At 40.4% G+C, this 20,994-nt stretch overlaps 1 protein-coding gene across 4 annotated transcripts in view; it reads right to left on the bottom strand.

Moving 5' to 3' along the window:
• Positions 1-398: 398 nt before the first annotated feature.
• Positions 399-20,994, bottom strand: part of LOC134343857 (WD repeat-containing protein 7) — a 627,641-nt gene continuing 607,045 nt past the window's right edge. For all 4 annotated transcript variants that reach the window (XM_063042658.1, XM_063042659.1, XM_063042660.1 and 1 more), the window contains 2 exons: positions 19,125-19,229; positions 399-7,582 (listed from right to left, as the gene is read on the bottom strand). In XM_063042658.1, coding sequence (XP_062898728.1) covers positions 7,379-7,582; positions 19,125-19,229 — 309 coding nt within the window. In that variant the 3' untranslated portion in view covers positions 399-7,378. The remainder of the gene's footprint in view (positions 7,583-19,124; positions 19,230-20,994) is intronic.

Below are 20,994 nucleotides of genomic sequence, written 5' to 3'. Positions count from 1 at the left end.
GGGGGGGGGGCGTTCTGCAGAATTTGGCTGTCTCACTTCTGTTTCTCCACATAATCCCAGACAGCCTCGATAATGTTGAGATCAGGGCTCTGGAACCATATTAAAAAAATCTTGGTTATCTCAGACTTTTGCACAGTACTGTATATAAATCAAAATAGCCTTGTAAGTAAAATGGTGTTAGTTTTAAAAACAGTAGGATATGTGAATTGAATTAAGTGCACAGCTCAGATAGCTAGACAATGAAGCCCAAAATGCTTTGCTGTCAAATCTAACAATCATGTGTAAGAAACGCAATGACTGCTGTTGTCACTCATGTTTTTGCAACAATAACGTCAGAAAATAAGACCATAGTTATAACCAAAATAAATACAAATTTCACCACATTGAATGAAAGGCAAACAAAAATTTAATGAATCAGACAAATATTCTGAGTTTTGGATAAATAATTTTAAACAGAAAATAGTAACTTATGCAAAGGTATGCATATATTTACGCACAGTTTATTCCACTTCCATACTCGAACCTCTATTTTTTATTGTTTATAATTGTTAAAAGTTTTTTGTTGCATGTCATGCCCTGACCAACACATCACAGCAAATTCCTAATACATGCAAATGTAAATGGTGAATAAAGTTGATCCTTGATCCAAGATGCATGTTAAGTTTGACACATTACATTGTCTGATAGCAACAAACTCTAATACTGTTCAGTTTATTCTTAAACAGTTCCTCTGCAGTTGATAGTTCCTTCACCACTTTGTGTATGTTGCTTCAATTTATTTTTAACTGTGACCTGGAAGAGATTTTGCATGATGTGATAGAGAATGGCTATTAGTGGTTGGCAGTAAATGTGTCAGTTTAGTTCAGGATACCACAGCTTCGGTGTTAACAATATACATTCAGTAGCCACGTTATAAGACACACCTGCTCGTTAATGCCAATATCTCATCAGCCAATCATGTGGCAGCAACTCAATGCATAAAATCATGTAGACTTGGTCAAGAGGTTCAGTTGTTGTTCAGACCAAACATCAGAATGGGGATCTAAATGACTTTGTGAAATGATTGTTGGTTCCAGACAAGGTGGTTTGAAACTGCTGGTCTCCTGGGGTTTTCACACACAACAGTTTCCAGAGCAGCAGTTCCCAACCGTTTTATGCCACGGACCAATACCATTAAGCAAGAAGTCCGTTGTCCCCAGGTTGGGAACCCCTGCTTTAGAGTTTACAGAGAATAGTGTGAGACACAAAAAACACCCAGTGAGCGGCAGTTCGGTGGGTGAAAACACCTTGTTAATGAGAGAGGTCAGAGGAGAATGGCCAGACTGGTTCAAACTGACAGAAAAGCAACAATAACTCAAATAAGCACACTTACAACAGTGGTATGCAGAAGAGCATCTCGTATAACACATCGGCACTTGAAGTGGGTGGGCTACAGCAGCAGAAGACCATGATAATAAAATGGGAACTGAGTGTACGTCTCCAAGCAGAGGGAGAAATGGGAATGACAGACTTCCACCAAAAACACTAAAGGGTTCTAGCACTTTGAAAAGGTATTAATTATTTTGTCACAGAAACCTGAATTTAGATTGACTTGGATCTTTAAGTAAATTCTCTCGCTTTATCGATAAGCACAGAATAACTAGAATTAACTCTTTTTCTGGGTTCGGGGCATTGGGGAGGACCTGGGTAAGTAAAGTCAAAGTGCATCTTCAACTTTGTACATTATGATTTCACACAGGTATAGAAACATTCAACAATGTACATTGCCGAAGAAGGCCATTGTGCTGCAGATCAGCACAGCACAACTATATTTCTTCAATGGCCACATAGCAAAGCAGCACAAAACATGTAGTTCTTACACAAGCCAAATCTACCAAAATACAATCAATTTCAGAGACTTCAGAACAGAAATATGCTTCCTAAAAATGTACATTTTCAGCAAGATTTACGATTTACAATTCACACATGGTCATTTTAAAAACAAATAACACCAATGTAATATCCCCCTTATGTGGATTTCACCTGTACATTATATTAAGTGGTCATTATTTAAACCAGTCACCTTTACATCTGTACATTAACATAGTTATTAGGAAGGCAATTAAATCAGGTGCACGAAACTGCCTAACACACATGTTTTGGGAATCTCTCTAAAGATGCTACCCGGCCAGCTGAGTTCCTCCAAAATTTTGAGTACGTATATCTGATATACTATTATACTAATGGGTTGAGTGGCTATTTTACTTGACCCCTAAGATGCCAATAAATGTAAACTTCATTATAATCTTGGTGCAGCTATTGCATTGACATAGTTATTAGGACAGTAATTAAATCATGTGCACAGAATTGCCTAACAAGCGTGCTTTGGGATTAAATTCAGATATGTTCACCGATGTCCTTTTTAAAGTATTATGTTATAATAAAGGTTTCACAACATAATATCTTCTTTGTATCTAGCCCATTATCCTTCAAAACCGTGGATGAAAAGGCACTGAACACGGAGGTGAAATTTTTACAATTTATGCCTTTCAATTCTCCTCTGACTTTGCTACATATTTTCCAGTGAGCTGGATACGAGATATATAGCAGACCTCACCACTGAGAAGTTTACATGAACATAACTTCTATCGATCATTGATGGAGTGGGCCCATTTATTTTGGGCAGAGACCCCTAGTCAAAGATTAGGATACCCATGCATCTGTAGATGTAATGCTAAAATACAACCACATTAGACACTGGTACTTATAAGCAAATATTAAAAGCCAAGTAAATGGTATATAAGGTAACAAAAGTGAGTGGGAAGTTGGATGATTGGGATGATTTTAGAATCTAATAAAAAGGTAAGTAAAAAAGCTATAAGAGAAAAGATGAAGTATGAGGGCAAAATAGCTGATAATATAAAGCAAGATTCTGGAAGTTTTTTCAGTTATATATAGAGTAAAAAGGTGTTAGTGGTCCATGAGTGTCAGGGATTAGGAGTGAGTGTCATTGCTATTACAAATTAAAAAGTGCTAGGTAACTCAAAGGTCTTAAGGTGGATAAGTCACCTGGACTAGATGCACTACATCCCAGAGTCCTAAGAGAGGTTGCTGAAGAGATAACAGACGTTTGGTCACGATCTCCCAGGAATCACTTGTTTCTGGCATGGTCCTGGAGGACTGGAAGATTGCAAATGTCACTTCACTCTTTAAGAAGGGAGGAAGGCAAAAGAAAGAAAACTATAGACCAGTTAGCCAGACCTCAAGTGGTTGGGAAAGTGTTGGAGCCTATTATTAAGGATGAGGTTTCAGGGTACTTGGAAACTAATGATAATAAAAAGTCAAGGTTAGAATGGTTTCTGTGAAGGGAAATCTTGCCTGACAAATCTGTTAGAATTCTTCGAGTAAGTAACAAGCAGAGTGGACAAAGGAGAGGCAGTGGATATCATTTACTTAGATTTTCAGAAGGCATTTGATAAGGTGCCACACATGAGGCTGCTTAACAAGATAAAATACTATGGAAAGATACTGGCGTGTATAGAGAAATGGTTGACCGACAGGAGGCAGAGTTGCAATAAAGGGGGTCTTTTCTGGTTGGCTGCCAGTGACTAGTGGTGTTCAGTATTGGGACCGCTGCTTTTCACATTGTTAGTCAGTGATTTAGATAATGGAATTGATGGCTTTGAAGCAAAGTTTTCGGATGATAAAAAGAAAGGTGGAGGGGTAGGTAGTGCTGAGGAAGCAATATGATTGTAGCAGGACTTAGACAAATTGGAAGAATGGGCACAAAACTGGCAGATGGAATACAGTGTTGGGAAATATATGATGATGCATTTTGGTAAGAGGAACAGTAGAACAGACTATTAACTAAATCGGGAGAAACTTCAAACATCAGAGGTGCAGAGGGACTTAGGAGTCCTTGTGCAAGAACTCCAGAAGGTTAATTTACAGGTTGAGTCTGTGGTAAAGACGGCAAATACAATGTTGGCATTTGTTTCAAGGGGAATAGATTATAAAAGCCATGAGATAACACAGAGGCTTTATAAGACATTAGTCAGGCTGCATTTGGAGTACTGTCAACAGTTTTGGGCCCCATACCTTAAAAAAGATGTGTTTCATTGGAAAGCATCCAGGGTAGGTTCACGAGGATAATTCCGAGAATGAAGGTGTTAACCTGTGACCAGCAGCCCAGCAGCTTTGAGCCTGTACTCACTGAACTTAGAAGAATACGGGGGATCTCATTGAAACCTACCAAATATTGAAAGGATAGATAGGCTGGATGTGGAGAGGATGTTTCCTGGGGTGGGGTATCCCGCACTGGAGGGCACAGCCTCAAAATTGATGAGCAATCCTTTAGAACAGAGGTAAGGAGGAATTTTTTTAGTCAGAGAGTAATGAATCTGTGGAATGCTCTGCCACAGACTGGGGTGGAGGCCATGTCCGTGGGTATATTTAAAACGGAAGTTGAAAGTATCAAAGGATATCACAAAAAGGCAAGTGTGTGGGATTGAGTGGGATCTGGGATCAGTCATGATGCAATGGCGGAGCAAACTTGATGGGCTGAATGGATTAATTCTGTTCCGATGTCTTACGGTCTTTGATATACAGTTAGGGTGCACATGACTTTTGCACAGTATTGTAACTTCAATTTACAATTTACATTCAGAACTGAAGACTGGTTCTTTCTTGAATTAATATCTGTTATATTTACATAACTCCAGTATACTCCCTAACAACAAGCATAAAAAGCATCGAGCTCATCAGGAGCAAAACTCATTGCCATTTACAGTACTGTGCAAAAGTCTTAGGCACTCTAGTTATATATACCCCTAACGTTTTTGCACAGTACTGTAATCAACCCAGGGTCACTGACAATACTCAGAAGAGGGAATTTTGGCTCATTTTCTCCTTTTTTAACCCAGGAAAAGGAAGCCAATTGCAACTAAGACACCAAGTACCACAACCTTACTGTTTCAAATGGTGGATAAACTTGCAATTGAAGGTGTGCAAATGAATATATGAATACAGACTTGAAAGGGAACAGTGATGGAATAACAAAATCAATATTTATTGAAAAGTGTAGATGGTTTTGTACATAAAGAGAAATCGCACTAGCAAAAGAAAATCACCTATTGAATATTTTAACTTTAATTCATAAATTTGGATTTTAGAAAGAAAAAAATCCAATTTCTTGCTCTTTGAAAACTTACTCTGTATAAGATTATCATGTAGCAAAAAGTGATTGTAAATTTCATAAATAAATCCGTATCAAACTGAAGATTTGATACTATTTCTATGCAAATCGCAGTTTGAGTGTCACACCTAATCTGGGTTGTAAAGACACTGGAAGAATGGATAAATCTAAGAATGAGGAAGAATGCTTATGAGCATCTGGGTTTCATTGTATTCGTTAAAGTCAAATGGTGATCTTATGAAATTATTGAAAATTATGGAAGATTTTTATAAGGAGGTTTTAAAAGAAAATAAAAGCTGCAATAATTAAACATACAGTCCTGATGAAGGGTCTTGGCCCGAAATATTGATTGCTTATTCACCTCCACAAATGCTGCCTGACCTGCTGAGTTCCTCCAAAATTTTGTGCGTGTTGCTCAAGATTTCCAACATTTGTAGAATCTCTTGTGTTTACTACATCTTTATTGTAACTGAAGAATAAAATTAAAACTAAGGTCAAATTCTAATATCAAACAGGATAGCCAGTTCAGATGTTAATTTCAATATATTATCATTCATCAAATAACAGAACTTTTTTCAATTTTGTGTCCAGTTGTCAAGGAGTTGCTCTTCAGTGTTGGCCATAGCTCTTACTGTTAATAGTAACATATAGGAACTACAATATAAGACAGCTGCGAGAAATGAGGAACTGCTGCGTGCTTGTTCTTGCGAGAACATGGCTACAGGACAACATCCATGCACCATTAATCTGCAGGCTATCGTAACTATATATCTTGTGTGTTGTGTGTGACTGTATGTACTGTGTTATGCAACTTGGTCCCCGGAGGAACATTGTTTCATTTAGCTGTACACATGCGTATGGTTGAACGACAATTAAACTTGAACTTGATAGTGTTTCCTGAGTTAGAACACTGAGGAGTTACATTGATAGTGAGATGGTACAGTTCACATTGTGGATGCAGCAGCAACCAAATTATTCTCAAGAGTTGATAGTGGTGAAACCCAGACTGTCAACTTTAGACCTGAAAACACAGGAGCAGAATTAGGCCATTTGGCCCATCAAATCTGCTCCACCATTGAAATATGGCTGATATATTACTCCACTCAACCTTATTCTCCTGCCTTCTCCCCTGAACATTCCCCTACTGATTAAGTAACTATTAACCTATGCTTTATACTCGATCACTTGGCCTGCGCATTGTCTGTGGCAATGAATTCCACAAATTCACCACTGTCTGACTAAAGGAAATCCTCCTCATCCCTGTTCAAAAGAGAAGTTCTTGCGTTCTGAGGCTACCCCCACATTCTAATCAACTCCCAACCCCCCCCCCACCCGGATTCTCCTTGCCACTTACACTGTGGGGTAGGGGTTCCTGACCTTCTTTATGGCGTTAAGCAAGGAGTCCATGGACCCCAGGTTGGGAACCCCGGCTCTACAGCTACTTCATCAATAAAGGGAGTTGTATATCAATAACAGTAAAATTGTAACTGGAGGAACAAATCTTCAGTGACAGACAGCATTACAAAAGGCAGAACATAAATCCCTTTTATTCCTGCTCCAAACTTACAAGAATACACCTAAGGGTATCACGTTACATTGCACTTCCAAGTTCCTCGACAGAATTGGCCAATATCATAACATGCAGAATCATTGATAGTAATGTCATTCAAAGCTTGCTCATTCTTATAGGTCCAGGTCTTTGCTCAGTTGAAATCTTTAGCTAAAGCCCAGCACCATCATGATGATACATGGTGAACTGTTTTCTCAGCCAGTCAGACTATTCTTAATGAGGATAAATTCCCCAGCTTTGGCCATTCTTGTCCTAGATTGTGCCTTTTCTTCTTCTTGAAGAGGGCCCAAGTTTTAATTAGATGCATGAGATGTGCTTCATACAAGCAACCACAATATCGATACTTCTATTGTAATAACTTGGACTTAGAATCACAACAGAGAGAGAATGATGTGCAAGCCTAAAGAAACAACATTCTTAAATCATTGATGACTGGAATATGCAAATATCTAGGTTTAAATATTGGACAGCTATTTCACTTATTCACAAAAACCCACAGAAAGTTGACATTGCAAACTATAAACTTTATGAAAACAAATCTACACATAAGTAACTTAATGTAAACATTAACCAGCATTGCAAACAACATACATATTTTTATTGGTCTACTGTTTCACGGGATTACGATGGCGACTTCAGACGATAAATCGATGCTCTTTCCCATCGTGTGCCATGAGGATGACATTGCGGTTGGAGGTCCAGATCAGGCGCGCCAGTTTCAGTGCATTCTGTGAACCTGGGGAAATGGGATGAACAGGAGGCACCTGGTAGGTTTTCATACATCGGAGTTGAGGGGCTGAGTTCAACATCCCAATGCTTCCCAACAGTGATGTGTTCATCTGTAAAGTAAGAAAAGGAGTGAACAAGAATGTATATGCACAACAAAACAACGTTTTTCACACCGAGTTAGATAAGACCAGCAGATGTAGGAGCATAATTATGTCATTTGGCCGATCAAAAGTGGCACTTATAGCCCAGTCCATCACAGAAAAAGCCCTCCTTACCATGAGAACACTGCTGCCAGAAGAAAGCAGCATCTATCTTCAAGGACTACCAGCATTAGGCCACTCCCTCTTCTCACTACTATAATCGGACAGGAAGTACAGGAGCCTTCGGTCCTACAGCACGAGGTTAAGGAACAGTTATGACCCTATAACCATCAGGCTCCTGAACCAGTGTGGATAAGTTGCCTGCCTTCTCCCCGTATCGCTTCATGCACTGACTAATCAAGAATCTCTTAAGCTCTGCCTTAAATATACCCAATGATTTGACTTCCACAACCATTTGTGGCAACAAATTCCATAGATTCATCACTCTCTGGCTAAAGAAATTCCTTCTCCTCTTTGTTCTAAAAGGACGCCTCTCTATTCTGAAACTGTGTTCTCTGGTCTTAGACCACCACCATAGGAAACATCCTCTCCACATCCACTCTATCAAGGGATTTCAACATTTGATAGGATTCAATGAGGTAACCCCTTTATGTATAGCTTTTCATAAATTCTATTGAATGTCTTTATTTTTCTGTAAATGCCTGCAAAAAATTAGTCTCAAGGTAATATGACAATACATTTACTTTGACATTTAAGTCTGATCCTCCATTCGATCATGGCTGACTTACTTTCCTCCTCAACCCCATGGAAAGTAATTCATTTCCTGCAAAATATCCAAGGAGGTAAGGCTTTTTTATTCCAGATTATTCCAGGCATCCTCTGCTGGAATGTGCTATATGCGTGACTGTCACCAGAACATCCGAAGTATGCAACCAAAATCTGCCACACATTTTGATAAACTGGAACTGAATTTGGTTCACTATCACGTGTACTAGGTACAGTGACAAGCTTGTCATAGAGTTATAGAACACTGCAGCACAGAAACACGCCCTTCAGCCCATCTAGTTTATGCCAAATCCTACAGCATAGCCATCCATACCCCTCCCATCCATGTATTTATCCAAATTTCTCTCAAATGTTGAAATTCAACCTGTATCCAGCACTTCCGTTGGCAGCTGGTTTTACACTCTCCCCACCCTCTGAGTGTAGGAGTTCCCATTAAACGTTTCACCTTTCACCCTTAAGCCATGACTCCTTGTAGCCTCACCCAAGCTCAGTGGAAAAAGCCTGCTTGCATTCACCCTATTTATACCTTGTCGTGCATGTTGTTCATACAGATCAATTCATTACGCAGTGCTCTGAGACAGTACGTTAACAGAATGCAGAATAAAGTGTAACAGGTACACAGAGAGTGCAATACAGGTAGAGAATAAGATGCAAGGTCATGATGACAGATTATGAGGTCAAGAGTCCCTGTAACTGTACAAGAGCTGTAATAATGGCAGAAATTCACCTCATCATTGTGCCCTGGTACTAGTGTCATTTGTTGTTAGCTGATGCCTAGAATACTGGAAGTTTTGGCTAAACTCTCCTCTAGTCTGAATGCATCTTCATTCCATAGCTAAAAAGATATAATATATTCTGGAATTCAGAGGTAGAGGGTGAGTCCAGGCCAGAGACTGGGCGTTGTTTTGAGGCAGTACAAGATAAAACAATAATAGAATGCAAAGTAAATTGCAACAGCTATTGTGAAAGTTCAGTGTAGGTAAACAATACGATGCAAATTGTCAATCTGAAATTCTTTCACATTGTCAACTACCTAAAGGAGAAAAGGCTCACAGCTCAATATACAGAAAACCAAGTCTCCTTTCAGCAATTTGAATGAATTGTCATTGTCTGGTTTTCTCCTAATTTTCCAACTGGGCAACAATATGAAGAGATTTGTCAGCAGAAAATAAATGGTTTAGACATAAAGAGTTAAATAAGTTAACCCTTACATCCTTTTAAACCCCTCCCCAAAAAAGGAAATGTGTTCCAACCATATTAACTAAGGGAAATCTGAAGATCAAAGGAAAGGGCTTATGTACAGTACTATGCAAAAGTCTTAGGCACATACAACAGTAACTTAGCTTGAGGACAGGGAAAACTTCAGAATTCAACAAAGAAAGATCAAGACCGATTATTTACTTTGTCCCTACTTATTCACCAGCCCCGTCCCACATTCTGCAATTTAGAGGCATGTATTTAAGGTGAGGGGGTAATTTCTAAAGAGATGTGAAGAGCAAGTTATTTTTTACCCAGAGTGCTGGGTGACTGGAATGCAGTGCCTGGGGTGGTGATGGAAGCAAACACATTAGAGACGTTTAAGAACCATTTAGATAGGCACACCTGAGACAGCAGAAATAATGCTGGGGAATAAGGGAATGGCGATGACACTAAACAGATATTTTGTGTTGCCTTCCTGAAAACTAACACAAACTGTTGGAGATACTGTAAAATAAGTTTAGAGAGAATAATGAGCTGAAAGAAATTAGCAATAGTGACATTTTACCATGATGCATTTTCTTGCAAGAACCTTATGCCCCTCTATCCACTGAGTAGCCAAACTTTTTTTTATGTTTAGATATTAGTGGTTCGTCCATCGTCGTCGATGAAGACCTCGACACCATTAGTCACTTTGAGACTGCATGCGGTGTGTCCGAAGATGACTGGTCAGGCCAATTTGGGCACGGAATGTCCTGGCACATGTTGGACAGACATGTGTAGGCACTGCAGTTGTTGCGCTGGTGGTTCCGGACTTGTGCAGCTCGTGTTTATGTTGTGCTTCAGCAATGCGCCTTGCTTTATAAGCTTGACAGCCCTTGTGGATGAGGCCGCGCCAGGTGGGGCGGTTTTGTGCCAGCGTTTCCCAGGAGGTCGTGTCTATGTCAAATGACTTCAGGGAGGCCATTAGTGTGTCTTTGTAACGTTTCTTCTGCCCTCCATGCGAGCATCTTCCAGCAGAGAGTTCCCCAAAAAGGAGCTGCTTGGGCATGCGCATATCCGGCATGCAGATGACATGACGTGCCCAGCGGGTCTGTGATCTCATCAGCAGTGTGTGGACTGATGGCAGACTTGCTCTGGAGAGAACTTCAGTGTCTGGTACTTTGTCTTGCCATCTGATGCCTAATATTCTGCGAAGACAAGTCATGTGGAAATGGTTGAGCTGTCTTGCATGCCTTCGATACACAGTCCACGTTTCACAGGCATACAGGAGGGTAGTGAGTACCACGGCTCTGTAGACCTTCAGTTTTGTTGCTGGACTGATTCCTCGACCTTCCCATACAGTGCAGCGCAGTCTACCAAAAGCAGAACTTGCCTTTGCTATTCGGCAGTTAACGTCTGTATCAATAGTCACTGCTCGAGAGAGGGTGCAGCCAAGGTCAGTAAACTGGTCCACTGCCTGTAGTTTCTGTCCTTTGATTGTGATTTTGGGTTCTGTGTATGGTGCATGAGGGGCAGGCTGGTGCATGACTTTGGTCTTTTTGATGTTGGTGGTGAGTCCAAAGTTGTCACAAGCCGTGGAGAATTTGCCAATATTGATTTGCATCTCTGGCTCCGAGCCAGCATACAGGGTGCAGTCATCAGCAAAAAGGAAGTCTCTCAGAACAGTCTCCTTCACTTTGGTAATAGCTTAAAGTCTCCTCAGGTTGAAGAGCTTCCTATCCACTCTGTACTTGAGGCTGATTCCAGCATCACTGTCCTGGAAGGCATCAATCAGCATGGCAGTAAACATCATGCTGAACAGTGTGGGTGCGAGCACACAGCCCTGTTTTGAGGCCATTGGTGACTGGGAATGCCTCAGAGGATTCTCCGCCGTCCAGCACTCTGGCCATCATGCCATCGTGGAACTGGCGTAACACCTGAATGAATTTGGCAGGGCAGCCAAACTTTGACATGATCCTCCACAGGCCTTGTTGGCAGACAGTGTCGAAGGCTTTCGTGAGGTCAACAAAAGTTGCGTAGAGTTCGCGATTCTGCTCCAGACACTTCTCCTGAAGTTAGCACATGGCAAAGATCATGTCAATAGTGCCACAACCTTTGCGAAAGCCACACTGTGACTCTGGCAGCAGGCCCAGCTCCAGATGAGTGACCAGACGATTTAGTAGGACTCTTGCAAGGGTTTTTCCTGTGATGGAGAGCAGCAAGATTACTCGGTGGTTGTTGCATACTTGTCGATTGCCCTTCCTCTTGTAGAGGTGTATGATGGATGCATCTTTAAGTTCCTGAGGAATGGATCTTTGCTTCCAAAAAGACTGGAACAACTCGGTGAGCTTCTCTATAAGTACAGGACCACCAGCTTTGTAGATCTCAGCAGGTATGGTGTATGGGGCATCAGGGAGGGATAGCACCTCTGGTGGGGGAACATGACGTGTCCTTTTCAAAGTGGTTTGTCCACCTCTGGTCCCCACCTGGCACTCAGCTCTCACCTGTGGCTCCCTATAGCTGTTTGCATGCGACAGCGGCCACACCCCGGGCAACGGCTTCGACAAGCCGGCTAAACCAGGTGAGGGTAGTCGACGGGTCTCAAACCCTCGGTGAGATGGGGAGTTGTCTATCCCAGCATGTGAAGACAGACTCTGGCTGATTGAGTGAACGAGACCAACGGTAGGTCCAACGGTCAAGAAGGCAATCTCTGTTCAGAGATACAGCGTGCTACAAGCCCTTCCAGCTCAACATCGCACATCAATCCATCTATTTAACCCTAGACTAATCACAGGACAATTTACAACTGGTATGTCTTTAGACTGTGGGAGGAAACTGGAGCACCTGGAGGAAACCCACACAGTTACAGGAAGAATATTCAAACTCCTTGCAGATGACGCCAGAATTGAATTCTGAACCCTCATGCTGTGGTCAGTGAATTTTATGAAGCTCTGTCATAAATGTACATAATGAATGTGCCACTTGGAGCGATAATTCAAAAAATTCACCATCCTCTCAGTGAAAAAGAATTCCCTCATCTGAGTTAAATGGCTGACCTTATTTAAATAAAGAAAGATTAGAAAGGCTAACTTTATTTGTCACATATACATTGATTACTGAAAGGCCCTAATAGAGTGGATGTGGAGAGGATGTTTCCTATAGTGGAGGAGTCTAGAACCAGAGGGCACAGCCTCAAAATAGAGGGATGTCTATTTAGAAAACAAATGAGGAGGAATTTCTTTAGCCAGAGGATGATGAATCTGTGGAATTCATTGCCATAGACAGCTATGGAGGCCAAGTCATTGGGTATATTTAGAGCAGAGGTTGATACGTTCTTGATTAGTCAGGGTGTCAAAGGTTACAGGGAGAAGGCAGGAATGAGGTTAATCAGTCAGCCATGGTGGACCAAACTCAATGGGCTGAATGGCATAATTCTGCTCCTAAGTCTTATCGTTTATGGAAACGTACATCGGAATGCGTTGTTTGCATCATATCAAATCAATGAGGATTGTGCTGGTCAGCCTGCAAATGTCGCCACACTTTCAGTGCCAGTATAGCAAGTTCATAATTTACTAATCCTAACCATATGTCATTAGTCTATGGGACAAAACCGGAGCACCCAGAGGAAACCCACTTGGTCAAGGTAGGTGTAAGTAGATGAAGACCTCGGTGCTGAGTTCAGATTACCAGTTGGGTAGGTGGTAGATGAATATAAAAATATCTAAAAACAAGTCTCCTTCACTCCATCTTAAGCAGAATTTTCCAGTGGCCAATCATTTTAATTCCAATCATGATTCCCATTCCAATATGTCGGTCCACGTCCTCACCTCTGTCACAATGAGGCCACTCTTAGGTTGGAGGAGCAACACCTCTTATTCCATCTGGGAGCATCCAACCTGATCGCATGAACATCATTTTCTCTCATTTCTGGTAATTTCCCCCCCACCACTCTTCCCCTTTTCTTCAATTCCTCTCTCTGGCTCCCCTCTTACCTATCACCTCCCTCTAATGCCACTCCTCTTTCCCTTTTTCCCATGGTCCACGCTCCTCTCCGATCACATTCTTTTCTTTCCAGTCCTTTATCTTTTCCACCTATCAGCTCCCAGCTTCTTACTTCATCCCCCACCTGGATTCACCTATCACCTTCCCACTCCCACTCCTTCCTCTCCCCCATCTTCTTATTCTGTCTTTTCCCCTCCCTCCTTTTCATTGCTGATGAAGGGTCTCAGCCTAAAATATCAACTGTTCGTTCACTTCCATGGATGCTGCCTGACCTGCTGTATTCCTCCAGCAGCTTGTCTGTGTTGCTGTGGATTTCCAACTTCTGCACACTCTTTTGTGGTTACCACTTCTGTTTCTACTTAGCTCAGCAGCGTTTAGAAGATTGGTATTCATTTTGATGCCTGCTGCTAATATTTTTGAAACTTTGCTAAATACTGTGTGTAGTGTTATTGGTGTGGTGAACATTGTGGGCATACTACGTTGGCACCGGAACCTGTGATGACACTTGCTGGCTGCCCCCAGCGCATCCTTGGGTACATTGGTTGTTTGCACAAATGATGCATTTCACTGTATGTTTTGATGTACATGCCATAAAAAATCTGAATCTGAACCGTGACGCAGTCAGGCTTTTGTATTTTCTGCCCGATGGAAAAAGGGAGAAGAGAGAATGTTGGGGGTGTGTGGCATCTTTGACTATGCCTTTTATGGAGGAAGTGAAGCATATAGACTGCCCAGAGAGGGGAGGCTGGTTCCTATAACATACTGAGCTATGTCCACAACTCTCTGCAGTTGCTTATGGTCACTTGCAGAGCAGTTGCCATATAGAACGTTACCGATCCAGACAGAATGCTTTCTATGATGCAACAATAAACATTGGTAAAGATCATCAGGGACATACAGAATTTCTTTAGAATCCTGCGGGACTAGGGGAAGTGATCTTTTTTGGCCATGACATCAACGTGGTTGGACATCACTGTTCCCTCCAAGCTGCGTGGGTGCGCGGCCGCACAGTAACTGAAATGCTCCTGTGCACATAGCCTTTGTTACCACACAGCTAGAATTGGATGCAGCAAGAAAAAATGTATGACATGTGAAATATTTTCTTTGCTGTGCTGTATTTCATTTTACCTTTCAATTAATAAATAATGTGATTTTTCAATTTTCATTCTAAATATTCATAGTGTGTATATTACAAAAAAAATTTAAATGCTGTGCAGCTTTCGGGCCATGTAAAATTTTTCCGCACAGCTGTAAAAAAAATATGAGGGAACATTTTTGGACATGCTGTTGCTTTATTTCATGTAGATTCATCAACGTTTTAGATGACTAATGCTACTGTTTTTTTTAATATTAATAATGAAACAGAATATAGCCTGAGGTCACATTTTAAAAGCATGTGATCTGCTGTACATGAGAGTGCAGCAACTCTGGCTGTCTTTGTAAAGAGGCCCAAAGATTCACATAAAGAACAATTTGAAAGGGGCAAAAAGCAGTTTAGGGTCTGGTTTTCAAGTCAAAATAACAACTACTCCAACAAACATTCACTCTAATTTAAATGGTGACTTATGATTTAATTCGTATCATTATTTCTGAGAAAATTGTCTTAGGTTTTCTGTATTTCATTAAATCATCTGTACTGCGAAGCCATCAACATTTCTCAGCTTTGCTTGTTGGCAGAGACAATGAGCTGATGAACAGGGAGCAAGAGATGAGAAGTGACTGATCGATGAAGGACAAGTTGAAAAGAAGGTGTAAATTTTATGTTGAAATCACAGTAATGATCACTACTGGGAATTGGAATGTTTGGAAAAGAATCTTAATTTAAAAGTACAATTTTTAATTAGACAAATGATTTATTAAACAAGCTCTCTCCAGGATTTATAGGAATCAGGAATTAACTTGCCTTCTGTATCTTTTAAATCTTTGAAAAATTATTGCTATTCATCTGTTCGGGGGCATAATAGTTGAGCCCAATCCATCAGCAGAATTGCAGAGGCCAAATGAAATAGCAAATTCAGCAATGTCCCTGGATCTATCACAGTACTGAGCAGGTCTGTATGGGTCAGTAAAACATCCTAGAGTGAATTTCTCCACAAGACTTCTGAACTGTAAGATAAATTTGAGCTGATGTAATTGTGGCCATTTGATTTCATCTACCAAAACACCAAGTCTACCAGTGAAAGATTCAACTGTTTCTTAAATGGGTCCGGTATTGGGGTTTGGAGATTGTGATGGATGAGTCTGGGACACTAGATGATTCTGTGAGTGCAACCAAGTCATCTTGCTGCTTGATTAATCTGTCGGACTATCCTTTTAATTAAGACACTGGCCCCATCCATCCCTGAGAAGGCCGTTGTAAGGTTGACCTGGCTCGGAGAAGAGACTTTTCTATGTCTGAATATGGTTAATATTATGAAGTGAGACCTGTTTTATTCTCATTATGTCCAAACATGCCTTGAAATAATTTTATAATTTGCAAGGCTATCACGAAGAGCAGTTGAAAGTCCAGTAGTTTGCTGGTTGTCATTAGAGTCATAGAGCACTACAACACAGAAACAGGCCCTTTGGCCTATCTAGTCCATGCTAAGCTATTATTATACCTAGTCTCATTGATCTGCACCTGCACCATAGCCCTCCACACCCTTCCCATCCATGTACTTAAATAAATTTCTCTCAAATGTTGAAATTGAACCTACATCTACCAGTCTTCCAGTCCTGCTGAAGGGTCTTGGCCCGAAACGCCAACTGTACTTATTTTCCTAGATGCTGCCTGGCCTGCTGAGTATCTCCAGCATTTTGTGTGTGTTGCCTAGATTTCTAGCACCTGCAGATTTTCTCTTGTTTGTGACTGCATCTACCACTTCTGTTAGCAGTTCACTCTACATTCTCGCCAACCTTTGAATGTATCCCCTCATGTTCCCCTTAAACATTTCCCCTTTCATGCTTAACCTATGGCATCTAGTTCTAATCTCACTCAGCCTCAGTGGAAAAAGCCCGCTTGTATTTACCCTATTGAGATATACCCCTTATAATTTTGCATACTGTGCCTCTATCAAATATCCCATTCTCATACTCTCCAGGGAATAAAGTCCTAATTAATTCAACTTTTCTATATAATTCAGTTCCTCAAGTCCCAGCAATATCCTTGTAAATTTCCTCTGCACTCTTTCAATCACATTAACACCTTTCCTGTAAGGTGAGACAATTGTTCAAATTTGCCTACACCACTGTCTTATACAATTTCAACATAACATCCCAATTATACTCAGAACTTTGAATTATGAAGGCCAATGTGCTAAAAGCTCTCTACGTGAGTCTATCTACCTGTGACACAGCTTTCAAGGTACTACATTTTTATTGTAGGTACATGACCAAGTATAGTTGATCATTATAGGTCATTATTAAGTCTATATGTTTTCCAAAATAACTGAAATGGAATCAGAATTGGGTTTAATATCATTGGCCTATCTTGTGAAATTTGTTGTTTTGTGTCAGCAGCACATTGCAAAACATAATAATAAAGAAACTATAAATTACAATAAAAGATATGTATTGAAAATTAAAGTATCTAAGTAATGCAAAAAGAGAGCAAAAAAAAAATTAGTGAGGTCGTGTTCATGGGTTCATTGTCTATTTAGAAATCTGATAGAAGTGGGAAGAAGGTGTTCTTGAATCACTGAGTGTATTGTCTGCAGGCTCCTGTACCTCCTTCCTTGATGGTAGCAAAGAGAAGAGGGCATGTCCTATGTGATAAGGGTTCTTAATAATGGATGCTGCCTCTTTGAGGGTATCCTCGATGTGGAGGCTAATGCTCATGATGAAGCTGGCTGAGTTTACAACTTCTTACAATGTAGTGAATTTCATGGAGAAACCTGCTAATGCTCTTATGCAGGGCATGTAATGAAGATGTCAATTTTCATGGGGTTCTCACTGATAGGATGCCCTTCAGTACTGTTTTAACTCCACTATAAAGTGGTCATACATTTTCTAGTCTCTTCTCAAAATATTTTTTTTCCAGGAACAGCAATTTTTTTTGAACAACTGTAAAAAGCTGATTCAGAAATAGCCAGTCAAGTTAATGCAATTAATCCCCACCTGGTGTAAACAAATAGAGGAAATAATGAATTTGCTTCTAGCCAACAAAAAAGCATAAGCAAGTTAGTATAACTTGCAGTTTTTGTCTGCCAGAGTTAGCCAATGGTAAGTTTGTGTATACAGAATATATACTCAGAATACTTTGATATCAGTTTTTCCCCTGACTTTGGCAATATTTCAAGGTGTAATATATAAAAATCCAAATCCATGAAGTTTGAGCTTTGACTTAGTTGCAACAAACATCCTGCCACATCATTATCATTATGCGCCATGTCATATGATGAGGGTGACCATGGTCTATGACCATGATTGTTCTTGGCAAAGTTTTCAAAAGAACTGCTTTGCCATTTCCTTATTCTGTGCAGTGTCATTACAAGACGGGTGATCCCAGCCATTATCAATACTCTTCAGAGATTGTCTTCCTGACATCAGCGGTCGTATAACCAGGACTTGTGATATGCTCATACAACCATCCACCACCTGCTCCAATGGCTTCACGTGACCCTGATTGGGGGCTAAACAGATGCAACAATTTGCTCAAGGGTGACCTGCAGGCTAGCGGAGGGAGGAAGCACCTTACACCTCCTATGGTAGATTTGTATCTCCCCCCTGCCACAGTAAAAACAAATAAGATAATACTTGTACCACCTTGAGGAAAAGTGCAACCTTCCAACTGGGATCAAGCATCATTTTAAAGACCTATTAATAAGGTTATAAGATAGAGGAGCAGAATTAGGCCAATTGGCCCTGTGACTCTGTTCTGCCATTCCATCATGGCTGAATTAATTTTCTCTCCCCTTCTCCCCATTACCTTTGGTAATCAAGAACCTAATAACCCCCACTTTAAATATACCCAATGACTTGCTCTCCACAGCCGTTTGTAGCAATAAATTCTACAGATTCACCACCCTCTGAATAAAGAAATTCCTCCTGATCTCATTTGTGCTTCTATTCTGAGTCTGTACTTTCTGATCCTACGCTCTCCCACCAATTGAAACATTCTCTCCATGTCCACTCTGTCTAGGCTTTTCAGTATTCAGTAGGTTTCAATAAGATCCTCCCTCATTCTTCTAGATTCCAGTGAGTACAGGCCCGAAGCCATCAGAACCTCCTCATACATTAACCCTTTCGTATCTGAGAACATTCTTGTGAATATCCTCTGGACCCTCTCCAATTAAAGCACATCCTTTCTTAGATATAAAACCCAAATCTAAGAAAGACTAATTGAGCATTTATTTACAAATAATACTACTGAGGACATCTATACAGATTTATACGAAGACCCAATCTACTTAAATATAATGCTTCATTTTGCCTGCAAAAAATTGCTATTAGTAATTTTCAATTTGCTGTTCCATTTGATTCAATCTAGTCTTATTGCTTATTGTATAATATATCTTTTATATGGATATTTACCTGATTTCAATTTCAAGAAATTCTCACTGTTTATGCAAAACATACAGAACCAAGAGATAATGTATTGACGTACCTGCCAGAAAGAGATGTGACTGTCAGCATTGGAATATGTAGCTAGATACCGTCCATCAGGAGCGAAGGATACAGCAGTTATTGGTCCACTGTGGCCGTGAATGGTCTGTCAGGGAGAAAGCGGATAAAAAGTGCTGAGTTTTGTGACTTTGATGCCCTAAGCATGCTCATAAGGGAAACATAACAATTAAACTACTTTACAGGACAGAAACAGATTTAATAAAATATTTTAATTTCATGTAAAGCAAGCCTTCGGTGGAATGTAAGAACATGCTTAATAACTGATCTAACATTAGCTGGAATTAGAGAGTAAGTTTTGTTTGCAAATTGTTTGATCATTTTTTTAATACTCACTCACTCATTAGATCAGCCGTGAATGAGTTTGTAACATTTAAACCACACAAATTTCAGAGTATTAACTGAGACAGTCCTGATGCTTTAAGAATGATTTAAGCCAGATTAATACAAAATAAAGGAACGCAAAGGAGGGAACTCTGATTTCATGTCATTAATTGGATGAGTTTCTATGAATATACTCACTACTATCATTGTACAGGAGGTACACAAGCCTTAGATCCCACACTACCAAGTTTAGTATCAGTTGTTAACTTTGAATCAGCACAGATAATTTCACTCACTTTAACTCTGAACTGATTCCACAACCTACAGACTCTCTTTCACCCCGATGCTGCATTCCACACACCTATTACACTCTGTAAAAAACCCACTTTTCTAACATTCTCCTATACTTTCCTCCAAACACCTTAAACTAATGCCCCCTTATAACTTTAGCAGTAGTGTAGTGGTTGGCACAACACTTTACAGTTAAGGTGACCCACCTTCAACTCCTGCCACTGCCTGTAAGGAGTTTGTATGTTCTTTACGTGACTGTGTGGGTTTATTCCAAGTGCTCTGGTTATCACCCACAGTCAAAGACATACAGTTTGGTAGTTAATTGGTCATCGTAAGTTGTCCTGTGACTAGGATAGGATTAAATTGGGGGATTGCTGGGCAGCGTGGCTTGAAGGGCCAGAAGTGCTGTGTCTCATAAATAGATAAAAAATAAATATTAGTCGTGTCTGTGTAACTGAAAAGCAATTCTGTTTTCCTATCCTTCCTACCTAAGCAGATAACCTTAAATTTCTCCATAACCCCTTCCATCTGCCAAATTATTGTTTCAGCATCTCTGTACTGTCAGCAAATGTGGGTACAATACACTTGGTCCAAAAGACTATAAGACATAGGAGCAGAATTAGGCCTATTGGCCCATCAAGTTTGGACTGCCATTCAGTCATGGTTTACTTATTTTCCCTCTCAACACCATTCTCCTGCCTTTTCCTAATAACCTTTGACTCTTTTACTAATCAAGAACATATTAACCCCATCCTTACAATGCTACCACAGCTTCTCCGGGCACCTTTGTAGCATAACTGTTAACACAATGCCATTACAGATGTTGGAGCTTGGAGTTTAATTCTAGTACTGTCTGTACAGAGTTTGTATGTTCTCCCTGTAACTTCATGGGTTTCTTCCGGGTGCATCAGTTTTCTCCCATGGATTAAAGACGTAACGGTTAGTAGCCTTTAATTGGTCATTGTAAGTTGTCCTGTGATTAGGCTCAGGTTAAACAGGCGGTTTGCTCCAAACACCTTAAAATTATGTCCCTCAAATTAGCTATTTCTATCCTTGGTTATCTATTCGATCTATGCTTCTTATCATCTTGATCAAGTAACTTCTCATCCTCCTTCTCTCCAAAGAGAAAAGCCTTAGCTTATTCAACCCTTAGACATGCTCTCTAATCCAGGCAGCATCCTGGTGAATCTCTCCTGCACCCTCTCTATAACTTCCACATCCTACCTATAATGAGGCGA

Source organism: Mobula hypostoma, chromosome 3, assembly GCF_963921235.1.
Source record: "Mobula hypostoma chromosome 3, sMobHyp1.1, whole genome shotgun sequence".
NCBI classification, from domain to species: Eukaryota; Metazoa; Chordata; class Chondrichthyes; order Myliobatiformes; family Myliobatidae; genus Mobula; species Mobula hypostoma.
The sequence above is the reverse complement of the archived record's forward strand: the minus strand, read 5'-3'. Positions and strand labels throughout refer to the sequence as shown.